This window comes from Terrapene carolina, unplaced genomic scaffold, assembly GCF_002925995.2.
Source record: "Terrapene carolina triunguis isolate 2854851 unplaced genomic scaffold, T_m_triunguis-2.0 Scaffold629, whole genome shotgun sequence".
In the NCBI taxonomy this organism is placed as follows: Eukaryota; Metazoa; Chordata; order Testudines; family Emydidae; genus Terrapene; species Terrapene triunguis.
In genome coordinates this window covers 20,081,805-20,107,064 of record NW_020664980.1, presented here as the reverse complement: position 1 = coordinate 20,107,064, position 25,260 = coordinate 20,081,805, and the positions used below count along the sequence as shown (strand labels likewise).

Genomic DNA, 25,260 nt, shown 5'->3' with positions numbered 1-25,260 from the left:
ACCAGAGCGCTCCCCCGGTACCCCTCCGCGCCGCCACACAGCGATCCCCCCCCCCCCATGTCCCTCCTAGGGTGACCAGACAGCAAATGTGAAAAATCGGGACAGGAGACAGGGGGTAATAGGAGCCTATATAAGAAAAGGAACCCAAAATCAGGACTGTCCCTATAAAATCGGGACATCTGGTCACCCTAGTCCCTCCGCCTCGCGTACCCCCGCTCTGCTCTGCCACATAGCGACCGCCCCGGTACCCCTCCGCACTGCCATACAGCACCCTGTACCGTTCCTCCGCGCCACCACGCAGCGTCCCCCCACGACCGTACCCTCTGCGTCACCACACAGCAATCCCCCCGGTACCCCTCCGCGCTGCCATACAGCATCACCCGGTATTCTTCTGCCCCGCGTACTCCCCCTCCGCGCCGCCACACAGCACCCCCCAAATTCCCCCTCTGCGCCACCAGCGCGCTCCCCCGGTACCCTGCCATGCCTCCATACAGCACCTCCCCGTACCCCTCCATGCCCCCCCGTACTCCTCCATGCCACCACACAGCGACCCTCCCCAATACCCCCCTAAGCCGCCACAGAGCACCCCCATACCCTCCCTCTGCGCCGCCACACAGCGACACCCCCCACCCCTATCCGCCGCCACACAGCTCTAAGATATAACCGCATTTGCTCCAATCCCTCAGATAGAGACAAGCACCTACAAGATCTCTATCAAGCATTCTTAAAACTACAATACCCACCTGCTGAAGTGAAAAAACAGATTGACAGAGCCAGACGAGTACCCAGAAGTCGCCTCCTACAAGACAGGCCCAACAAAGAAAATAACAGAACACCACTAGCTGTCACTTTCAGCCCCCAACTAAAACCTCTCCAGTGCATCATCAGAGATCTACAACCTATCCTGAAAGATGATCCTTTACTCTCACAGAACTTGGGAGACAGACCTGTCCTCGCTTACAGACAACCCCGCAACCTAAAGCAAATACTCACCAGCAACCACACATCACTGAACAAAAACACTGACCCAGGAACCTATCCTTGTAACAAAGCCCGATGCCAACTCTGTCCACATATCTATTCAAGTGACATCATCATAGGGCCTAATCACCCGTATACCATCAGGGGCTCGTTCACCTGCACATCTACCAATGTGATATATGCCATCATGTGCCAGCAATGCCCCTCTGCCATGTACATTGGCCAAACCGGACAGTCTCTACGCAAAAGAATTAATGGACACAAATCTGACATCAGGAATCATAATACTCAAAAACCAGTGGGAGAACACTTGAACCTGTCTGGCCATTCAATGACAGACCTGCGGGTGGTTATCTTACAACAGAAAAACTTCAAAAACAGACTCCAACGAGAGACTGCTGAGCTGGAATTGATATGCAAACTAGACACAATCAACTCAGGATTGAATAAGGACTGGGAATGGCTGAGCCATTACAAACATTGAATCATCTCCCCTTGTAAGTATTCTCACACTTCTTATCAAACTGTCTGTACTGAGCTACCTTGATTATCACTTCAAAAGTTTTTTTCCCCTCTTACTTAATTGGCCTCTCAGAGTTGGTAAGACAACTCCCACCTGTTCATGCTCTCTGTATGTGTGTGTATATATATATATATATATATCTCCTCAATATATGTTTCACTCTATATGCATCCGAAGAAGTGGGCTGTAGCCCACGAAAGCTTATGCTCTAATAAATTTGTTAGTCTCTAAGGTGCCACAAGTACTCCTGTTCTTTTTGCGGATACAGACTAACACGGCTGCTACTCTGAAACCTGACATCTAGGTAGTTATCTTTAAGACTTTTGTAAGGGATTTAAATTTAGTAGTGCACAACATTCTCATTAAAGTATTAGCACTATACAGTATCAAAGCCCTCATTATAAGAATTAAGAACTGCCTGACGGATCTCAAAAAGTAGTCATCAATTGGGAATCTCATTGATGGGCTTTTTAGTGCGGTTCTACAGGGATTGGTTCTAGGCCCCATACTAGTTAACATTTTCATCAATGATATGAAAGTAAATATAAAATCACTGCTGATAAATTTCAGATGATACGAAGGTTGACAGAATGGTAAATAAGGACAAGGTCAAAGTCTCATAGACTTTAAGGTCAGAAGGGACCATTATGATCTTCTAGTCTGGCCTTCTGTACAACGCAGACCACAGAATCTCACCCACCCACTCCTGTAACAAACCCCGACCTATGTCTGAGCTACTGAAGTCCTCAACTTGTGTTTTAAAGACTTCAAGGTGCAGAGAATCCTCCAGCAAGTGACCCGTGCCCCACGCTGCAGAGGAAGGCGAAACCCCCCCAGGGCCTCTGCCAAGCTGCCCTGGAGGAAAATTCCTTCCCGACCCCAAATATGGCGATCAGCTAAACCCTGAGTATGTGGGCAAGACTCACCAGACACACAACAGGAAAGAATTCTCTGTAGTAACTCAGATCCCACCCTATCTAGTGTCCCATCACAGGCCATTGGGTATATTTACTGCTAATAGTCAAAGATCAATTAATTGCCCAAATTAGGCTATCCCATTATACCATCCCTTCCATAAATTTATCAAGCTTAGTCTTGAAGCCAGATATGTCTTTTGCCTACACTGCTCCCCTTGGAAGGCTATTCCAGAACTTCACTCCTCTGATGGTTAGAAACCTTCGTCTAATTTCAAGTCTAAACTTCCTGATGGCCAGTTTATATCCATTTGTTCTTGTGTCCTCATTTGTAGTGAGCTTAAATAATTCCTCTCCCTCCCTGGTATTTATTCCTCGGATATATTTAGAGAGAGCAATCATATCTCTCCCCAGCCTTCTTTTGGTTAGGCTAAACAAGCCAAGCTCTTTGAGTCTTTCATAAGACAGGTTTTCCATTCCTCGGATCATCCTAGTAGCCCTTCTCTGTATCTGTTCCAGTTTGAATTCATCCTTCTTAAACATGGGAGACTAGAACTGCACACAGTATTTCAGAGGGGCCTACATTGACTGGTAAGGTAGGCCCATTCAGACAAAATGTGTTTTAATATAACCAAAGGTGGACTGGATCATGGCCACACTGGACAGCACTTGGCCCTTCCACAGGCCTGTCACCAACCAGTTGTCCAGGTAGGGAACCACAAACTGCTGATTTCCTCAGGAACGCTGCCACCACTGCTGTGTACTTCGTGAATACATGTGAGGCTGCGGACAGCCAAAATAGCAGGATTGTAAACTGGTAGTGATATTGGTTGACCCAGGAATTTCCTGTGGCTTTGATCTATTGCCACATGGAAATACATGTCCTTTAAGTCAAGGGCAGCATTCCAGGATCCAGAGAGGGGATAACAGAAGACAGCATGGCCATGACTTTAGGTGTTTGTTGAGCGGGTGCAGGTCTAGTATAGGCCTGAGACCTCCTTTCACTTTTGGGATAAGGAAGTAGTGAGAATAAAACCCCTTCCCTCTGTGAAGCGAAGGAACCTCCCCAGTGGTCCCTAGCTAGAGGAGAAAATGAACCTCCTGAAGGAGAACTTCTTTGTGAAAGTGGTTCCTGAAAAGGGATGTGAAAAAGGAGGGGGGAAGAGAACTTAGAAATAAACTGAAGAGTATATCCTAATTCCACTCTGCTTAGGACCCACTGATCTGTAGTGATGTGGGTCCAAGCACTTAGGAAGTATGAGAAGCTTTCCAACTGCAGAAGGAGAAACTGCCAAACTGGAGACTGTCCTCGATAATCACATCAAAATGGAGTTCCCTGGCCATTTGGATGAACTAGCTACTGCTGAAGAAATAGGTGGTGGGGGATCTTCTTATAACTTTTGCCTCCTAGAATCCGAAAGCTTCAATGCCATCTTTAAGTGCCACTTCTTCGGTTCCGGAATAGTCTGCCAAAATAGGAGGAGTGCTCCTAACTGAAGCAGATGTACTCTGTACATGCTCTGAACAGGGAGCCTCTGAGGGTGGGCACAGGACTGCTTCCACCAGGTGTCTTAGTCTGATGTCCCAGTCCTTGCAGATTTGCAACCTCTCTCTGGTGAGAGCCTTGACTAGGCACTTCAGGCACCTGGAGTGCATGTCATTAACCAGCATTGGCTTCTTGCAGGCACCGCAGGGCTTGAAGCCTGGGTACCGAGGCATACCCAGCACTGGGTATCAGTACCCAAAAAACAGGAACCAAGAAGTACCCAAATTAAAGGAAACCTACTACTAAACTATCCTAATACTAAAACTATTGAGTACCAACTATATACAAACGTAAAGTAAGGGAAACCTTTGATAGCAACATTGAATATTTCATCTGTCACAGGCAGTAAGAAGGAACTGAGGGAGGTTGAGAGGCTCTTCCCTTTATATCATCGTGCAGCAGTGCAAGGCAGCAGAGGGCACATGTCCTGCCATGATGGGTACCGCTGAGGAAAAAAATCTTAACAGTGCACAGGGTAGGCACACACCTGAAGTGGAATGGACATGCAATCACTCAAAGAAGAACGTAGACCATACCTACAGAATACAGGACAGTATCCTAGAGAGATGTGATTCTAAAGGTCTGGTGGTCACAGTAGACAAGCAATACAACATGAACTCCCAGTATGATGCTGTAGCAAAAAGTGCTCATAGGATCCTTGGACTGTATAAATGGGAGTTCTGAATAGGAGTAGGGAAGTGATTTTAGCTCTGTATCTGGCATTGGTGACACTGATGTTGGAATATTGTGTCCAGTTCACATTTTAAAAAGGATATTGAAAAATTTGAGAGAGTGAAGAGAAGAATGACAAAAATGATTTGAGAGCTAGAGAAAATGTCTTACAATGAGGAACTTAAAAAGCTCAATCTGTTTAGCTTATCAAAAAGAGATGTGAATTGATTATGGTCTACAAATACTTTCAGAGGGAGAATATACTGGGTACTAAAAGGCTCTTTAATCTAGTACAGAAAGGCAAAACAAGAAGCAGTGCCTGGAAGCTGAAACCAGACAAATTTGTATTATAAGTAAGGCACAATTTTGTTTTGTTTTTTATTTTTAGCAGTGAGTATAATCCTATCTCCTAGAACTGGAAGGGAGACCTTGAGAGGTCATCAAGTCCAGCCCCCTGCCTTCACTAGCAGGACCAAGTACTGATTTTTGCCCCAGATCCCTAAGTGGCCCCCTCAAGGATTGAACTCACAACCCTGGGTTTAGCAGGCCAATGCTCAAACCACTGAGCTAACTGGAACAAACTACTAAGGAAGCAATGCATTCTCCATTTGTTGGAGTCTTCAGTTCAAAACTGGATGACTTTCTGGAAGATACGCTTTGGACAAACAGGTTATTGTGGCTCAGCCTTAGTTAACTGGGTGGAATTCTGTGGTCTATGATATACAAGAGGGTACACTAGATGATTTAATGGTCCCTTCTGGCCATGGAACTATACACTCTGAACTAGAATGCATGGATGCACAGAGTGGGGCTAAGCTAGTCCTGACTTTTGTTTAGATAGCTAGACTAGAAGAAAGCTAATGTAATGCAAATATTTTAAAAGGGCTCTAGAGGTGATCCCGGCCATTACAGACCGGTAAGTCTAACGTCAGTACCGGGCAAATTAGTTGAAACAATAGTAAAGAATAAAATTGTCAGACACATAGAAGAACATAACTTGTTGGGAAAAAGTCAACATGGTTTCTGTAAAGGGAAATCATGTCTTACTAATCTATTAGAATTCTTTGAAGGGGTCAACAAACGTGGACAAGGGGGATCCAGTGGACATAGTGTACTTAGATTTCTAGAAAACCTTTGACAAGGTTCCTCACCAAAGGCTCTTATGTAAATTAAGTTGTCATGGAATCAGAGGGAAGATCCTTTCATGGATTGAGAACTGGTTAAAGGACAGGGAACAAAGGGTAGGAATAAATGGTAAATTTTCAGAATGGAGAAGGGTAACTAGTGGTGTTCCCCAAGGGTCCGTCCTAGGACCAATCCTATTCAACTTATTCATAAATGATCTGGAGAAAGGGGTAAAAAGTGAGGTGGCAAAGTTTGCAGATGATACTAAACTGCTCAAGATAGTTAAGACCAAAGCAGACTGTGAAGAACTTCAAAAAGATCTCACAAAACTAAGTGATTGAGCAACAAAATGGCAAATGAAATTTAATGTGGATAAATGTAAAGTAATGCACATTGGAAAAAATAACCCCAACTATACATACAATATGACGGGGGCTAATTTAGCTACAACAAATCAGGAAAAAGATCTTGGAGTCATCGTGGATAGTTCTCTGAAGATGTCCACTCAGTGTGCAGAGGCGGTCAAAAAAGCAAACAGGATGTTAGGAATCATTAAAAAGGGGATAGAGAATAAGACTGAGAATATATTATTGCCCTTATATAAATCGATGGTATGCCCACATCTTGAATACTGCGTACAGATGTGGTCCCCTCATCTCAAAAAAGATATACTGGCACTAGAAAAGGTTCAAAGAAGGGCAACTAAAATGATTAGGGTTTGGAGAGGGTCCCATATGAGGAGAGATTAAAGAGGCTAGGACTTTTCAGCTTGGAAAAGAGGAGACTAAGGGGGGATATGATAGAGGGTATATAAAATTATGAGTGGTGTAGAGAAAGTAGATAAGGAAAAGTTATTTACTTATTCCCATAATACAAGAACTAGGGGTCACCAAATGAAATTAATAGGCAGCAGGTTTAAAACAAATAAAAGGAAGTTCTTCACACAGCCCAGAGTCAACTTGTGGAACTCCTTACCTGAGAAGGTTGTGAAGGCTAGGACTACAACAGCGTTTAAAAGAGAACTGGATAAATTCATGGAGGTTAAGTCCATTAATGGCTATTAGCCACGATGGGTAAGGAATGGTGTCCGTAGCCTCTGTTTGTCAGATGGTGGAGATGGATGGCAGGAGAGAGATCGCTTGATCATTACCTGTTAAGTTCACTCCCTCTGGGGCACCTGGCATTGGCCACTGTCAGTAGACAGGATACTGGGCTAGATGGACCTTTGGTCTGACCCAGTACAGCCGTTCTTATGTTCTTATGATATACAACGGAGAACAGATATTGAGAAAGTACACAGCATCCAGGAAATACTGAATTGTCCACAAAGCTTGGATTGATGTATCAAAACAAACCTGAAAAACACATCACTGTAGTATCAGAAAAGACTTCAGCTTCTAATTTGATTACTAGTACTATCAAGGTAGCCAGGTCTGTTAGAAAGCCAAAGGATAGTACTCTATGGATAGTAAAACTATGCTCTAAGAAGACTATAGCAGTAGGGATATATTGCTGACCACCTGATCAGGAGGGTGATAATGACTGAAATGCTTAGGGAAATCAGAGAGACTATTAAAATAAAAAACAATGAGGGATTTCAACTATACCTATATTGACTGGGTACATGTCACCTCAGGATGGGATGCAGAGAAAGTTTCTTGAGATCTTAAATTATTGCTTCTTGACTTAACTATCTTGAGTAGTTTTGTATCATTTGCAAATTTTGCCACTTCACTGTTTACCCCCTTTTCCAGATCATTTATGAATATGTTAAATAGGACTGGTCCCAGTACAGACCTCTGGGGGGACACCATTATTTACCTCTCTCCATTCTGAAAACTGACCATTTATTCCTACATTTTGTTTCCTATCTTTTAACCAGTTACCAATCCATGAGAGAACCTTCCCTCTTATCCCATGACAGCTTACTTTGCTTAAGAGCCTTTGATGAGGGACTTTGTCAAAGGCTTTCTGAAAATTTAAGTACACTATATCCACTGAATCACCCATGTCCACATGATTGTTGACCCCCTCAAAGAATTCTAGTAGACTGCTGAGGCATGATTTCCCTTTACAAAAAACATGTTGACTCTTCCCCAACAAATTATGTTCATCTATATGTCTGACAATTCTGTTCTTTACTATCGTTTCAACCAGTTTGTCTGGTACAGAAGTCAGGCTTACCGGCCTCTAATTGCCAGGATCACCTCTGGAGCCCTTTTTAAAAATTGGCGTCACATTAGCTATTCTCCAGTCATTTGGTACAAAAGCTGGATTTACATAATAGGTTACAAACTACAGTTAGGCCTTGTCTACACGGGTAAGTTTTGTCAAAACTAATGTCGACACGAAATAATTGACAAAAGCAAAGTTGCCAAAGCAAGTCTACATTTGCTCCCTCTGTCAACAGATTGTGTCCACATTCAAGGCACCATTGTCGACAGCGTGAGCAATGCACTGTGGGGTATGTATACCACAGTGCCTGGCGACAGCATCTGTCGCTAGGTGTTGTGGGAAGGCAGAAATGGAGCGCGGCGCATCCTGGGACGTGCAAAATGTCCCGTTATGCACTGCTTTGTGTCCCAGCCCTCCAATGGTTTCTGAGTTCCTTTCGTGCCGTTCTGGCTTTCCTTTCGCGCCGTTTTCCCAACTGTCTGTCTTTTTAGTGCATGCCAGCATCTGCAGTGAGAGAGGCTGGATCCCGGACTTCTCTCCTATGTGCTGTTAACTGTCATGAGGACATCGTGCAGGGCAGCAGAATTACTCGCAAAGTTACTGACAGAGGATGAATCACAGGCACCCGAGTGTGATATGGACAGCAGCAACTTATCAGTGCTTTTGGTAATCACTTTTGGGCTAGGGAAACAAGCACTGATTGGTGGGATCGCATTGTCATGCAGGTATGGGATGACAACCAGTGGATACAGAACTTTAGGATGCGTAAAACAATCTTCATGGAGCTATGTGCTGAGCTGGCCCCTGACCAGCGGCACAAGGACACCAGAATGAGAGCTGCCCTTTCGGTAGAGAAGCGTGTTGCAATCACTGTGTGGAATCTGGTGAATCCAGACTGCTACCGGTCAGTTGCAAATCAATTTGGAATAGGAAAGTCCACTGTTGGGGCTGTATTACTCCAAGTGTGCAGGGCAATAAATCACATCCTGCTACAGAGGACCGTGACTCTGGGAAACATGCATGAAATAGTGGATGGTTTTGGAGAGATGGGTCTCCCTAACTTTGGCGGGGCGATTGATGGCGCTCACATTCCAATTTTAGTGCCAGACCACCTTGCCTCAGAGTACATCAATAGGAAGGGATACTTCTCCATGGTGTTGCGGGCGCTTGTGGATCAGCAGGGGCGTATCACGGAGATCAATGCAGGCTGGTCTGGAAAGGTGCATGACGCACGCATCTTCAGGAACAGTGGCCTGTACAAAAAGATGCAGACGGGGACTTTCTTTCCAGACTACAAGATCACAGTGGGGGATGTAGAAATGCCCATAGTAATCCTGGGAGACCTGGCTTACCCCTTACAGCCCAGGCTCATGAAACCTTACACAGGGCACCTGGACAACAGCAAGGAGCGTTTTAACAACAGGCTGAGCAGATGCTGCATGGTAGTTGAATGTGCCTTTGGCAATTTGAAAGCTCGCTGGAGGTGTCTCAATGGCAGGCTAGACCTTACTGAGGATAATATTCCTGTGGTCATAGCTGTGTGCTGCACTTTGCATAATCTGTATGAATCTAAGAGTGAAATGTTTCTCAGGTGTGGAGCACTGAGGCAGAGCGCTTGGCTGCACAGTTTGAACAGCCAGATGCTAGAGCTGTCAGAGGAGCCCAGAGGGCTGCTATTAACATCAGAGAGGCCTTGAGGAACCACTTTGACAATGAGGGGCACTGATACATGTCTGCTTTGGAGTTACTTCCCTGGTGCATCCATGTACAATTTTGAGGCCCAAGATCCATGCAACACAATGCTTTAGAAGCCTGTTCCTGAGAGTGAATTGATTGCTATTCGCTTTTGTAGAGAACAGAATAAAAACGCTGTACCATTAAATACCTTAGCCTTTATTTATTGTTAAAAAGGGTAAAACCTCACAACTATGTGTAGCTCCAGCTACCATTGTTCAAGCTGTGAGAGGGGGAGGAGTGATGGGGAAACTCAGGAGTGCTGTGAAGTGAAAAAGAATGTGTGGGCATAGAGGTGGGTGAAGTTGGCAAAGAATTGTACATGTGCACATGCTGCAGTGGAGGTCGACCACAGATCTGCTCAGTCTGCAGCTGTATCAAAGACTTGAGAATCTGTCTGATCCTACATAATTTTTATCATCCGCTCTGTCGTTTGCCTAGCAAATGCTACATTGGCTTCCCAGCACTCTGTGTTCCCTGGTCTGCCTCTCATCGCGCTGCAACACCTCCCTGAACATGTCTTCTTTGCTGAGTCTTGGCTTCTTCTTATCTGCCGAAGCCAGTCGGCAGGGGTGCGTGGTGTGTTCCTCAAGGTCTCGGCTGCTGTGGGCAATGCACAGAAGAGTGATCGTTACATTCCAGCAAACGATTGAAACATTTCAGTAACAAGGGCCTTTTGCAACTAGTAGCAATCACTTTCTCACTGACTCTAGGCAAGCACACAGCTCCACAAGCACCCCAATCATGGTGAGTGTCAGGAGTGGGGGGAAGGCGGTTGTGCATACGGACAAAATGGTCACGGCTTGCAAGGCAGCTTTGCAGGGAACTCATTCTAAAATTCTCTCTCACTTTTTCACAAGCAGCCAACCTGCTGGCTGACATCTCGCTGCTGCGGGTGACCAGAGAAACCAGGGCACAGCTGCTGAATGCTTGCAGCTTTCACCCCGGTCTATATGCAGCTCAGCTATGCGCCGCTTTGGTCCCAGCTCCAGTGATTGCTAAATGGCATGGGACAGTTTCCTACAATGGGGGAACTAACAAGGCTGCAATCCCTTGGAATCTGCAGCAGAGGAACAACAAGTACCTCTTGGAAACCTTCCAGAGCCTCTCTCTGGAGGATTTTCTGCAGGTCTCAATGTCCATCAACACCCTGCTTGGCCACGTAGATTAGCTACACAGGGCAATGTCCAGCTCACATAAACACACTACCTGCCTCCCACTTTTTGATTCCGTACACAAGCCACAGCAACTTACCCGGTGTCTCATCTGCTTCCTGCTCCCCGTAGAGCACTTCTGGAGTGGAGAAAAGTTCCTGGCTGCCTGCCCCACCGGGCGATCCTGCTGGGAGTTCCACATCCTCTTCTAGCTCCACTTCTTCATCCAGAATTTCAGCCTCCGGGTTACCCCTTTTCTGTTGCCTCCAAAGTATCCACGGAGCTATTGGTGATGGAGGTGGGGTCACCACTGAGGATAGCATTCAGCTCCTTATAGAAGCGGTAGGTCTTAGGTGCACCACCTAAGTGATGGTTTGCCTCCCGCGCCTTATAGTACACCTCTCAGCTCCTTTATCTTCGCTCTGAACTGCTGTGTGTCCCAATCATAGCCCTTTTCACACAAGCCTTGAGAAATTTGCCCGTATGTGTCCTGATTCCTACGGGTCAATCACAGCTGCAACTGAACAGACTCCTCTCCCCATATACTGATCAGATACAATAGCTCAGCTTTGGTCCAAGCGGGAGCGGGTTTGGTGCGATAGCCAGCCATGCTTACCTCGAAGTTCACATGGGAAGCCAGCAAGCAGGAAATGAGATTTAAAATTCCCAGGGCTTGCAAGGGGGAGGGGCAGGTTGGCTGCAGGGCAGCGGAGTTCAAACTGCTGACCAGAGTGGAGCATGGGAATTCCTGGACACTTTCTGGAGGCCAATAAAATCGGAAAAAAAGGCATTGCAGTGTGTACACTATTGCTGTTTTGTCGCCTAAAGGCAGTTTTTGGTGACAAAACTTGCCATTGTAGACAAGCCCTTAGTAGTTCTGCAGTTTCACATTTGAGTTCCTTCAGAACTCTTGGGTGAATACCATCTGGTCCTGCTGACTTATTACTGTTTAGTTTATCAATTTGTTCCAAAACCTCCTCTAATGACATCTCAATCTGGGACAGTTCCTCAGATTTGTCACCTAAAAAGAATAGCTCAGGTTTGGGAATCTCCTTCACATCCTCAGCCATGAAGACCAATGCAGGGAATTCATTTAATTTCTCCACAATGGCCTTATTGTCTTGGAGTGCTCCTTTAGCATCTCGATTGTCCAGTGGCCCCACTGGGTGTTTAGCAGGCTTCCTGCTTCTCATGTACTTAAAAAGTCATAGCAAAAAATGTTTGAGTCTTTGGCTAGCTGTTCTTCAAATTCCTTTTTGGCCTTCCTAATTATGTTTACACCTCATTTGCCAGAGTTTATGCTCATTCAATTTTCCTCACTAGGATTTAACTTCCACTTTTTAAAGGATGACTTTTTGCCTCTCACTGCTTCTTTTACTTTGTTGTTTAGCCACGGTGGCTCTTTTTTGGTTCTCTTACTGTGTTTTTTAATTTGGGGTATACATTTAAGTTGAGCCTCTATTTATGGTGTCTTTAAAAAGTTTCCATGCAGCTTGCAGGATTTCACTTTTGGCTTTGTACCTTTTAATTTCAGTTTAACCTCATTTTTGTGTAGCTCCCCTTTCTGAAATTAAATGCTATGGTGTTGGGCTGCTGTGGTGTTTTCCCCGACACAGGGATGTTAAATTTAATTATATTATGGTCACTATTACCAAGCGGTCCAGCTTTATTCACACATCTTGGACCTGATCCTTTGCTTCATTTAGGACTAAATCCAGAATTACCTCTCCTCTTGTGGGTTCCAGGACTAGCTGCTCCAAGAAGCAGTCATTTAAGGTATCAAGAAACTTTGTGTCTGCATCCCACCCTGAGGTGACATGTACCCAGTCAATAGGGGGATAGTTGAAATTCCCAATTATTGAGTTTTTTATTTTAATAGCCTCTCTAATCTCCCTGAGCATTTCACAGTCACAATCACCATCCTGGTCAGGTGGTCGGTAATCAATCATAGAATATCAGGGTTAGAAGGGACCTCAGGAGGTCATCTAGTCCAACCCCCTGCTCAAAGCAGGACCAATCCCCAACTAAATCATGCCAGCCAGCGCTTTGTCAAGCCTGACCTTAAAAACCTCTAAGGAAGGAGATTCCACCACCTCCCTAGGTAACCCATTCCAGTGCTTCACCACTCTCCTAGTGAAAAAGTTTTTCCTAATATCCAACCTAAACCTCCCCCACTTCAACTTGAGACCATTACTCCTTGTTCTGTCATCTGTACCTCTGAGAACAGTCTAGATCCATCCTCTTTGGAACCCCCTTTCAGGTAGTTGAAAGCAGCTATCAAATCCCCCCTCATTCTTCTCTTCTACAGACTAGATAATCCCAGTTCCCTCAGCCTCTCTCCTCATAAGTCTTGTGCTCTAGCCCCCTAATCATTTTTGTTGTCCTCCGCTGGACTCTTTCCAATTTTTCCACATCCCTCTTGTAGCGTGGGGCCCAAAACTGGACATAGTATTCCAGATGAGGCCTCACCAATGCCGAATAGAGGGGAATGATCACGTCCCTCTATCTGCTGGCACTGCTCCTACTTATACAGCCCAAAATACCGTTAGCCTTCTTGGCAACAAGGGCACACTGTTGACTCATTCAGCTTCTCGTCCACTGTAACCCCTAGGTCCTTTTCTGCAGAACTGCTGCCTAGCCACTCGGTCCCTAGTCTGTAACAGTGCATGGGATTCTTCCGTCCTAAGTGCAGGACTCTGCACTTGTCCTTGTTGAACCTCATCAGATTTCTTTTGGCCCAATCCTCTAAATTTGTCTAGGTCCCTGTATATCCTATCCCTACCCTCCAGCATATCTTCTACTCCTTCCAGTTTAATGTCATCTGCAAACTTGCTGAGGGTGCAATCCATGCCATCCTCCAGATCATTAATGAAGATATTGAACAAAACCGGCCCCAGGACCGACCCTTGGGGCCAGTGCCGGCTCTAACTTTTTTGCTGCCCCAAGCAAAAAAGAGCGCCGCCCCACCGTAACAACCCCCCCGCCCCCCGAGCGCCGCCCCGCCAAAACAAAACGAACAAAAAAACCCAAGCGCCACCACGCCACCCCAAGATTGGCCGCCCCTTACAGGGTACCGCCCCAAGCACGTGCTTGGTTGGCTGGTGCCTGGAGCCGGCCCTGCTTGGGGCACTCTGCTTGATACCGGCTGCCAATTAGACACGGAGCCATTGATCACTACCCGTTGAGCCCGACGATCTAGCCAGCTTTCTATCCACCTTATAGTCCATTCATCCAGCCAATACCTCTTTAACTTGCTGGCAAGAATACCATGGGAGACCGTATCAAAAGCTTTGCTAAAGTCAAGGAATAACACATCCACTGCTTTCCCCTCATCCACAGAGCCAGTTAGCTCATCATAGAAGGCAATTAGGTTAGTCAGGCATGACTTGCCCTTGGTGAATGATTAAAGGATTAGATTGACTCTATAGGCATGTTTTCCATTTAGTTTAACAAAGAGAAGGTAAAGAGGTGACTTGATTACACATTAAAAGTACCTACACATCGTGAACAAAAATTTGACGAAGGGATCTTCATTGTAGCAGAGAAAGGTTTAACACTATTAAATGACAAAGCTTAAGCTATTAAAAAAATTTAAAAAATTAACCATTGAACAATTTACCAGGGGCATGATGGATTCTCCATCCTTGGCAGTTTTTAAAATCAAGATTGGATGTTTTTCTAAAAGGTATGCTCTAGAAATTATTTCAGGGAAGTTCTCTGGCCTGTACTATGCAGGAGGCCAGACTAGATGATCACAGTGGTCCCTTCTGGTCTTGGAATCTATTAATCGAGCCTGACATTAATCCTGGGCAAAACAGAAAAGCGAATATGAAAGTCAGTCAATAAAGAATGGGATTATAATTCATGTCAGTCAACATGCTTATGGAAAAGAGTGTCATACAAACGCCATTTAATTTTTGATGAGATTATGTATTTAGTTGATAAAGCTAATTACATACATGTATATACTTGTATGAAGTAAAATGATAAATTTACCACTTTTCCTGTTCTTAATTTGTAATTATCCATAAATTTCTGTGAAAACATTACAGCTGGCTTTATAAAAAATTGGTTGAATGATGAATATTACATGCATAGTGTACATTTACTAAAATACAAAAATAGAAGCAGGAGTACGATATTTGGAAAAGTTTAGCCCAGAAATGAAACTTTGGCTCTGGGAGTGGCATATTCTAATCACTTCATAACAGCTGCAGGTACATGTTCCTTGAGGAGACCACAAAGTATTTTGTCACATGTAGCCAAGTCTAAACCTAATTCCTTATTCAAGAGCTATTTACAAAATGGAAGTGGGGTTGTGGTTATCATTTTATTGCTCAGGAATAATGCTTTAGTTTGGAGAAGGACATCCACTTAAGAACAGTCTAATAGTTACAAGAACATGTCACTTGCAGAGGGACCTAATAAGTATTTTGTTACTTATAGCCAAAGTATTTATTTCAAAGTATTTATTATTCAAATTTATTTGAAAAATTAAATAATGCATTAATTGCTATAAAATTCACTCATTTATGGTGAAGTTTCCGAAACATTTAATTTTAGATTTAATAATTTAAAAAATGTGGTCTTTGGCTAAGAAACTGGGACCCACAAATAAGAAATTGGAACTAAGGAATTAACTTCACCCTCCTCAGATATCAACTGTTGTTCATGTGGAGCTGTATTTTAAGTGCGTTTTTGAATTTGGAATGGTTTGTGCGCACAGTCTCTGACAACAGGTACACACTGGAGAACAGGAATAGATGTTGGAATCACCAAGAGACCAGACCATCATGCCTAGCCAGTTTCATAGTCCCTTTCAGAGTGATGCACCAAGCAAGGCATGGTAAGGGATGTGACTGTTTCTGGCCATGGTCCTAAATGTTCTAATCATTGCCCTCAGTCAAAGAAGCTGTTAGACAGCACCTGTGAAGTGTATGTAGAGGAGGCAGAGGCAGCTCAGAGATGAGGCACTCACTACCATCCACCTACCTGGAATACAGCAAGCAGCGCAGAGAGAAGCGATGCTGTCGCCACCATCATCTCCCAGACTAGGACCTTGGGACTCTTCATGGAAACACACTGGATGACCACATCCTTCTGCAAAGGTGAGCCAGGGGGCTGTACAGGTTGAACATGTGGGCCAGAGGGGTAGGTAGTGGAGAAAAGGAAATGGGGCAGTCACCCAGCCTGAGAGGCAGATGGGGGAGCAGCAGCTACCTGGCCTGAGGGAAGTAAAGGGTGGTGGTGGTGGAAGCAGCCACCTGGCCTGAGTGGGAAGGGGAGGACAGGACATGGGGGAGGCAGTGACAAGGTGGAGCCAAAAGCAGCAGGACGAACTTCGTAGTCACAAGCACTGCCCCTGGTCCACCTGGTCACTGTGCCTCTCTGGAGCCATCCACCCGGTAACAGCTCCACCCTCTGAACTTGTGAGCCAACAGCACCCTTCCCTCCCCCCACCAAGTGCAGTGGTGGCCTTGCACCCACTCAGGCCCATTGCAAGGGTGGACCTTGCCCTCTGCCCATGGGGAGGCAGCTCATCCTGCCCTACCACACCCCTCTAGCTGTAGGGTAGGGAACTGGAGCCTGGGCTGTGACTGGCCCCCCTGATCCCCCTCAGCTGGGATTGGGGCCAGCTGGAGCACCCAGCCCCTGAGCCTGGCAGAAGCAGTGCAGGAGTGCTCTGCTAGTAAGCCCAGCTGGCACCATGGAGGACTGCCCCCCTGTGCACGCCCCTTCTCCTCGCATAAAATGTTGCTCAGAGCTGTGCTGTGTGTGGTTTGATCATTGTGAAGGCCGAGGCAGTCGAGACTGGCAGGAAGGGATAGGGACCAGTGGTACAGTAAATGACTTTTATTTTAAAAAGTGAACATATTAACAGGCCTGCAGGTGGCACTACAGTACAGCTGGGCAGAAGGTAGATACATTTCCCCATGGACCCGGACAATGAAATCATCGCTTCAATGCTGACATTTAGTTAATTCTGGATACAGTTCTACCAAACTGAATTTACTGAAAATATTTCTGGACAAAGCCAATATTGAAAATTAATTTTCCTTCAGTTTTGGGAAATGACAGACATCCCGAGCTACCACTGGTACTTGGGGAAATATCGCCTGGAGCTACCAGTGCAGGGGGAGATGGACAACATCTCCATGTCAGGACAAAATACATGTCCTGTTTTACTTCTCACTTTGTGGAATCTGTGGGGAGTGAGGAGTCAGTTTCTATTCGCTCTCCTTTGGCTGATTTTGTGCTATTTTAGACTGATTTCTATAAATCATTTCTTGATTTTATTGAAAGGAAGACTAAATGTAATGTGCCTTTCCTTGTAAATCCAGTAACAGTTGTGATATTTCAAAAATACTAAAAATATCTACTTTCATGAAATATTAACTGTTTCACTACAAACCTAGTTTTTCACTAAATACACAATTCTCCTACTCCTGGAGCCTCCTGGGAAAAGCAGTGGGTTCTCCCTGTATATCTGTAATTCTACAGTGTATAGAGAAATGGCTACAAGAAGGGGTGTGTGAAGAACAGCTTTATCCCTTTTCCTTGTCCTGTATCGCACTAGGGAGGATTGTGTGTATGTCTGTGGTTGGACTCCTGTTGATCACACTCATTCAGCAGCTATCTACCTAGGTCTGCAGTAGGATACCCCACCTCTAGCACATTCCTTATAACTTCTCGGAGACTAACTAGGCATGAGGAAAAATGTCCACACTCTTATACCACTTCTAATCATAATATGGAGGAACACCACATGGTTTCCAGGCAATTCCAATTTGCAAAAGGCCACAGGAAAGGGACACGGCACCTTTCATTAGAATAAGGAATTCTGCATGTAACAGTGCGATCTTCCATCAGACTTTCAATATTGAGGCAGTGTAGAAACAGTGGCTGAAGGGTGTATGTAATACTGACCACACCAGCTCTTAGTGAGAGGCCTCTGCTCCTGCAGAGGCAGTCATGTGCAGTCCCTGTATGTACTGTGAGAAAAGGCTTACTTCACAGGGGGGGTTAGAATTAGCAACTCCTAAGACCTAGCCAATTTGGATTCATGAGCCTTCAGTGTGCCAACAGCATCTTTTACTGCATGGTAGATAATGTTCTTCACCTGTAAGTAACAGAAAAAAAAAATCAATACAAACTTTTAAACCTGTCATAATGAGCAGCATCTCCACCCTAGCAAGAAGTCAGAGTTTAAGGCCAGAAGAGACCACTAGATCATCCAGTCTGATCTCCTGTATATTACAGGCCACTAATCCAATCTAGCATCCACACACTAACCCAAGGGACTCCTACTGCTCTATAAACAGTTATTTACTAGACTTTGGGGGCTGAATATATAATAGATGTAAAATGCTCACATGAAGTCATCAGAGACCGAGAGAGAGAGACCAAAAATGCTGAACTTATTAAATACTATTGCTGCTTCACGAAGTTGCAAACAGCACTGTTATATAAATGTCAAAATTAGACCCCATGCAAAGTTTAATATTAAACAACTGCACTGCTATGTTATTTATCCACTTTATGGTAACCCAGGATTAATTTATTGGCTAGTCTCTTTTTAGATTTTAAGCTTCTCCTTGCAAGACCACTTGATCAGGCAAAATATTAAGTCTTTCATATTAAACTCTTGCCCAAATGGTTTGTATGTTATGAGCAAATTATTCATAGATTCACAGACTAAGGCCAGAACGGACTATTATATCATCTAGTCTGACTTGTATATCAGAGACCCATAAATTTCATCCAGTTATCCCTATACTGAGTGCAAGGTTTTGACTAATGCATGTATTGATTCAAAGACATCAACAGATGGAGAATCCAACACTGCCCGTGGTAGTTTGTTCCAATGGTTAAATCACCCTCACTTTTAAATTCAAATTAGAAATTAGGCACAATTTTCTGTCTGGGTTCAGCTTCCAGCCATTGTTCCTTGTTATGTATTTCTCCACTAGATTAAAGAGTCTTTCAGTACTCAGTATTTCCCTCCCATATATTCTGTCATCAAGTCATCTCTCAATCTTCTTTTTGATAAACAAATGGAGCTCATTAAGTCTCTCACAGTAAGGCATTTTCTCTAGTCCTCAAATCATTTTTGTGGTCCTATTCTGCACCCTCTCTAATTTTTCAACATCCTTTTAAAAATGTGGACATAAGAATAGGACGCAGTATTCCAGTATGGATCTGAGCAATGCTATATCCAGAGGAAAAAGTCACCTCTTCCCTAGTCCTACTCAACTACTCCTTATAGATCCAAGGATTTCATTAGCCCTCTTTGCCACAGCATCACTCTAGGAGCTCATACGATAATTTATTTGTATTTCTGTAGTGCCTAGATGTCCTAGTTGAGTTGCTTGTCCACTATGACTCCTAGCTCCTTTTCAGAGTCACTACTTTCTAGGATACAGTCTGCCCCCCACCAATTCAGTAGGTACTGCCTGCACTTTTCTTAGATGTATAACTGATATTTGGGTATATTAAAATGCATTCTAATTGAATGGGCCCTCTTTACCAAGTGACCCAGATCATTCTGCATGACTACCTTGGTCATCATTATTTACTATTCCTCTAATGTTTGTGTCCTCCACAAATTTTTTTCATCAGCAGGGATTTTGTATTGAATTTTCAGATCATTGATGAAAACGTGTTGAATAGCTTGGGGCCTAGTACTGATCTCATGACACCCCAATAGAACATCCCCATTTGATGACTTCCCGCTGACCACTACTTTTTGAGATCTGTCAGACAGTTCCAAGTTCTTAATCCATTTAACATGTGCTTTACTGATATTGTGTATGCGAATTTTTTAAATGAGGACATCATGCAGTATTAAGTCAAACGTCTTACAAAGGTAAGTATTTTACATCTACAGTTACCCGCTTTATCCACCAAACTTGTAATAATCAAAAAATGAAACTGGGTTTATTTGACAAACGTATTTTCCACAAAATCATGTTGACTAGCATGATATTCTCATCCTTTAATTCTTTATTGATTGACTCCCAAATCAGCTTCTCCATCATTTATCAGGGATTAACGTCACTCTTCAAGTCTTTAATAAATCTTGGCATACTAGGGAAATTTCAGAAAATTAACACTGGTGAGCCACAGATCATCTCAGCCAACTCTTGGATAACTTTTGTGTGCAAGTTATTCAGGCCTGCCAATTAAAAAAAGTATTTATCCCCTACTAGATGTTTAACATTATCCTGATTTACTAATGGTTTGGAAAGTATATCATCCTTATATGACAAGAGTACATCATCCTGCTTCTTTGCAAAAATGGAACAGAATTTTTTATTGAACACGTTTGCCTTGTCTGAGTCATTAACAATTTTACCATCTTCATCTAGTACTCGGTCTATATCATTTCTAGGGTTTCTTGTGTTCCTAATATACTTAAACTCCTTATTGTTCTTAGCCCTGCCAGCAATGGATTTTTCCCTGATGTCTTCAACAATTTTCTACCCTTCCTAACTTCTAATGTATATTGACTGCTATCTATTTCCTCTTTTTTCCATTTGTAATGCATTGATTTTTATTCCTAATCGTGGAGTTCACTTCACCACTGAAGCAGGTAGGTTATGCAACTCAGTTTAAAACAGTTTTTAAACAAACATTTTAAAAATGCAAAGTAAATAAGTACTAGTATAAGAATAGAAGAGCAACAAGGAATAGACAGACTATCAATTCTAAAGCTTCAAGATAGTTAATTTCCTAGTGCCTGTGCCCTGGGTAATCACCTAATTATTAAGTTTCCATAACTGCATTATGAAGCATGCACACGTGTGCTCAGTATCAGCTCTAGCTGACCGGTTTAGTTTTGATTATTATGTGCTTAATTAATTTTTCAAGCCCTATATATAAATTCATGAAGATCAGCCATTACTGCCACAAAGGAAAAATCATAAAGCACTCTCCAATTCCTTTTTGGCTTTTAAGAGATAGACATCAGGCCTATTCAGACCAGTAGACACCTGTTTTAAAGAATGCAACTACTAGCTTTTCTGTTTTCACTACCTCTGTCAACTTACTCATCTAAGGATGCACTTGCACATCTGCATCATTATATCAGAAGAATAACGTAGTCTAGTGCAGCAGTTCTCACTAGGCATACACGTACCCTTGAGGGTACGCAAAGGTCTTCCAGGGGGTACGTCAACTCATCCAGATAGTTGCCTAGTTTTACAACAGGCTGTATGAAAAAGCACTAGCGAAGTCAATACAAACTAAAATTTCACACAGGCAATGACTTGTTTTTACAGCTCTATATACTATATCAGTGTTTCTTAACCTGGGGGGGTCGTGATTTATTTTATAATTATAAATAGGACAGTCTTTGCTTGTGATGAAACAAAGGTAAAATCCTTCTTACAACAACACTCAAGATATTTAATAGGCAGCTTTGTATTCTGCCATTTCCCCTCACCAGACTTTAATAATTTTTGAGCCAAGCAATATGATCCATCATGTAAGGATGAAAGTATTCCTTTCCAGGGACAGCTCACTTGAGGTTAGTGCTAGTCCTTTGCTTAGGTAGCTAAATCCCAGGATGTAGATTTTTGCCAAAAAAATGGAATGCTTCTATCAAATTAAAAGCTCCAAAGTTGTAAAGTATTTATTTTTCCTGATTCACTAGCCATATGCATGTTCATAAGTGCTTCAAAACTTCCAACATATAGGATCTACCCAGAGATTGTTCCCACAGGATGGACTGACAGTTACCTGCAGTTTATCCTCATGGTTTGTGTGAGTGTTAGATAGGTGCCTGAATTCCTGGGTCAGGCGGAAGCAGTGCTTTACGTGTTCTGGAGATACAAAATCTTCTGCCACTTTAATGCAACTGTACAGATTATGAACCTGAAAAAAGTAGTAGTATTAGATGTTAGATACACCACAAGACTGAATGACCCAAAACAGAATTAATGCAAATGAATCCACGTACAATAGGTTCCTGCACACACATCTACCAAAAAGAGACTGAAACACTCCAGTTTGCTGTAAGACAGTTCACATAATTGTATCTTAAGTTAGAGATACAAAAAACCTATTGGATCCCAGCTGGCCCATCTTTCCACAGTACATTCTCTAGTGAACTTTATTGGTTCACATGCTACCTTCTTAAAAAAAAAAAAAAAGTGCTGTGAAGGGAACTGACAGACCATCAAGCTCATACACTGCAGTTTGGGAAACCCTGCTCTAGTATTTTAGCTACCATAGATTTAGAGGTCCAAAGTGATGGGTCTTCCACTACTTCCTTGGGAGTCTCTTCAGTGGCCTAAGGAGATCTCCATATCAGAAAGTTTTTTCCTCACATTCATCCTAACTGTTCCCTTTCTTAATTTCATCCCATTACTTTACACCCACACCATGCCACATATTATATATATATATATATATATATATATATATATATATATATATAATCATGCTCAATGTGATGCTTGAGCACTATTAAATAACTCCTGTAGAACTGTATTATTAGAACTGCAGAGCCCAAGACAGCAGCCTTACTTCAGAGTTCTTTCGGGAGCCAAATCATAAATAAAAATAACTACAGTTTTATAGTGTCCCAAATTCACTTGCCATCATCTTTATGGCCTCTACAGCATGACATTTACCTGGTGGGGGGCACCTGCAGGAATAAACACAGCATCTCCCAGGAACTGCACTATTGCCCAGCCTTGTACTCCATATTCCTCATAAAGACGCTTACGTAGGGTCTGGTCCAGATACCAACTTTGGTCATGAATTGGATCATGATCCGGGGGGTTTTCTTGGCCTTGTTCGTCTCCAACCTAATACAAAGATACAATAACATTTATACAAAGATATTGCAGTTCAGTGGTGCTACTTCTCATAAAAGTACTTTGCACCAACATACTGAGGACAAACACGATCTTAAGCTACTTCAATATGAGACACTACCAACTCAGATCATAAATAATTTTAAGGTCAAGGCATCTGTACCAGTAAGTATCCCTTCCACATTCACCCCTGAGGTCTTAGCCCACAGTGAAAGCTTACACTTCCTCCATGCTTGGGCGTAAACTCATTCCCAGTTTTCTCAAACTGGGACATGATGCCCATACAGATTTACTAGTATAAACCATATCCAGGCAGCAGGATAGTAGTTTGTCACTGAATATACGACCAGTTGTATGTGTCTTTTCTTAAACCATGTTCATAGAAGAGGGAAACATTTGGGATTTTTGTAGGTGCATCTGTATTTGTGCTCATGAGCGTCAGCTGAGGTAGACTCAACTTGAATCTTAACATCCCCATTGATAAACCTTTCTAGGACCCTGTTAGGCCATAAGCTCCTTCAATCACCATCATACCTTTCGGAGAAGTTCCCGGATCTTCTCAGCATCCTTGGCAGCGTAGATGTGCCACAGTGCTCCAGGCTTCTCTTTCCCTTCATGGATTCGCTGCTTTGTCACATCATCAGCATCTCCCTCATCAATTGTTTTCAGTACTTCTGAAAGGAGGATCCACACAAAAGCTGAACAAGGTCACATGAATTTACAGCTCCTGTATTTAATATGCAAAAGTCGGCATAACAAACTTTGACATTGTGCCAGTCAATAGCTAACTAGAAGGAAGCATGATAACTTAGTCATAAGAAATCTCTAGTTTGAGACTAGAGTAACCTTTGTTTTTCCCCCCAAGAAAGGATTAGATCTATCCAGTTACAACACCACTATTACTTTCATAGTAATGTCCTGGAAAAAGCATTAATGACTAGTGACCACTGTCTACGCCTCTGAACATCTACTGAGACATAGCCCAAATCGCCAAAGCAGTTTATTATAGCTGGCAAAGATTTCAAGGCCTTTTGAACAACCCATGGAAGACCTCCTTCCACACCCCAAAATGTCTAAAGACAGTTATTTAAACATTACCATCATCATGGGCTCCTTCCCCAATGGGGATGCCAACATACACCATGACATTAACAGCATCAGACACATCCAAATGGAGATTGGTTGTACCAACTCGCCTGTCTTCTGCAGTTATTAACCCTATGAAAAAAGAGGGGAGTAAAAAGATGAATATTGTAAAACAAGCAAGATTTAATTCTTACAAAAATATCCTCCTTTTGGAAGGATGGGAATGCTTCCCACTATGTGTGCTACTTTTGCTTTCTGCTATCACCCCAGCAAAAATGTTTAGCTTGTAACAGAACTGAAAAGGTTTATTTTTCATACTGGGATAGATATGAAAAAATTGCAAATGTATTGAAAGCTAGTTAAAAGTTTAGTACAAAAACAGCATGTTAGAAGTTTAGTCTGTCCCTGTTTATAAGGGAGATCATTAACTCTGAAGATAAGTCTGAATTTGTGCTCTGCAGCTTTGTGTATCTACAGGTCATTTGTTCCCAGTTGAAGCGAGGAGACTTGCTTTGGCAATTCTCATAGCAAAAGTCCTCTCTCCCCTGCTTTACTGGTACTTGCATTTCCATTCCCCTTTTCCTCCCTTCTCTCCTCCTTTGTCCCCTCATCCTCCTCTTTGTAGTGTCCCCTTCTTTTTCCTTTATCTTGGTTTAGGAAATCTCCTCCAAAAAACCCTATCCAAAAATTAAAAAAAGAAAAAACAAATTAATGGAATCAATTTGATGTTTGCAGATCATCATGCTGTTACTCTGCTTGTTTATCTTCTTCGCACTACTCTGTGTGTCCTGTCTATTTAAACTGTAAACTCTGAGAAAGGATTTTCTTAGGGCTTGTCTTCATGTACTGCGCAGCTGCGCCACTGTAGCACTTTAGCAAAGATGCTACTAGACCAATAAGAGAGCTTCTCCCGTTGGCGTAATTAATCCACATTCCTGAGAGGCGGTAGCTATGTCAGCAGAAGCTCTCCCGTCGACATAGCTCTGTCTACACGGGGAAAGGGGGTTTGGTATAACTACGTTGCTCAGGGGTGCGGATTTTTCACACCCTCAAGCGACGTAGTTATACAGATACATGTCTGTCGCGTAGAGCTGGCCTTACTCTGTATAGCACCTAGTATCAGAATCATAGAATATCAGGGTTGGAAGGGACCTCAGGAGGTCATCTAGTCCAACCCTCTGCTCAAAGCAGGACCAATTCCCAGCTAAATCATCCCAGCCAGGGCTTTGTCAAGCCTGACCTTAAAAACCTCTAAGGAAGGAGATTCCACCACCTCCCTAGGGAACCCATTCCAATGCTTCAACACCCTCCTTGTGAAAAAGTTTTTCCTAATATCCAACCTAAACCTCCCCCACTGCAACTTGAGACCATTACTCCTTCATTAATGGGGCATCAATGCTAGCTAAGGATTCTACACAGGAGGCTAACAGACATCTTTTCTCAGTGGGTTTTAAAACTGGAATGGGCACATGAGCTTCTCCAAGAAACTTTTCTAATTATAATTAGACAAGAACATCTAACTACAAAG

At 43.3% G+C, this 25,260-nt stretch overlaps 1 protein-coding gene across 2 annotated transcripts in view; it reads right to left on the bottom strand.

Annotated features, from left to right (window-relative positions):
* Nucleotides 1-16,672: 16,672 nt before the first annotated feature.
* The window catches only part of KDM3B (lysine demethylase 3B), a 106,972-nt gene continuing 98,384 nt past the window's right edge, over nt 16,673-25,260 (bottom strand). The window contains exons 20-24 of one of the 2 annotated variants that reach the window (XM_024215387.1): nt 23,745-23,864; nt 23,181-23,320; nt 22,461-22,637; nt 21,565-21,699; nt 16,673-17,944 (exon numbers count right to left, since the gene is read on the bottom strand). In XM_024215387.1, the coding sequence (XP_024071155.1) occupies nt 17,864-17,944; nt 21,565-21,699; nt 22,461-22,637; nt 23,181-23,320; nt 23,745-23,864 (653 nt within the window). In that variant the 3' untranslated portion in view covers nt 16,673-17,863. The remainder of the gene's footprint in view (nt 17,945-21,564; nt 21,700-22,460; nt 22,638-23,180; nt 23,321-23,744; nt 23,865-25,260) is intronic. The other variant, XM_024215388.1, reaches the window with a different exon arrangement.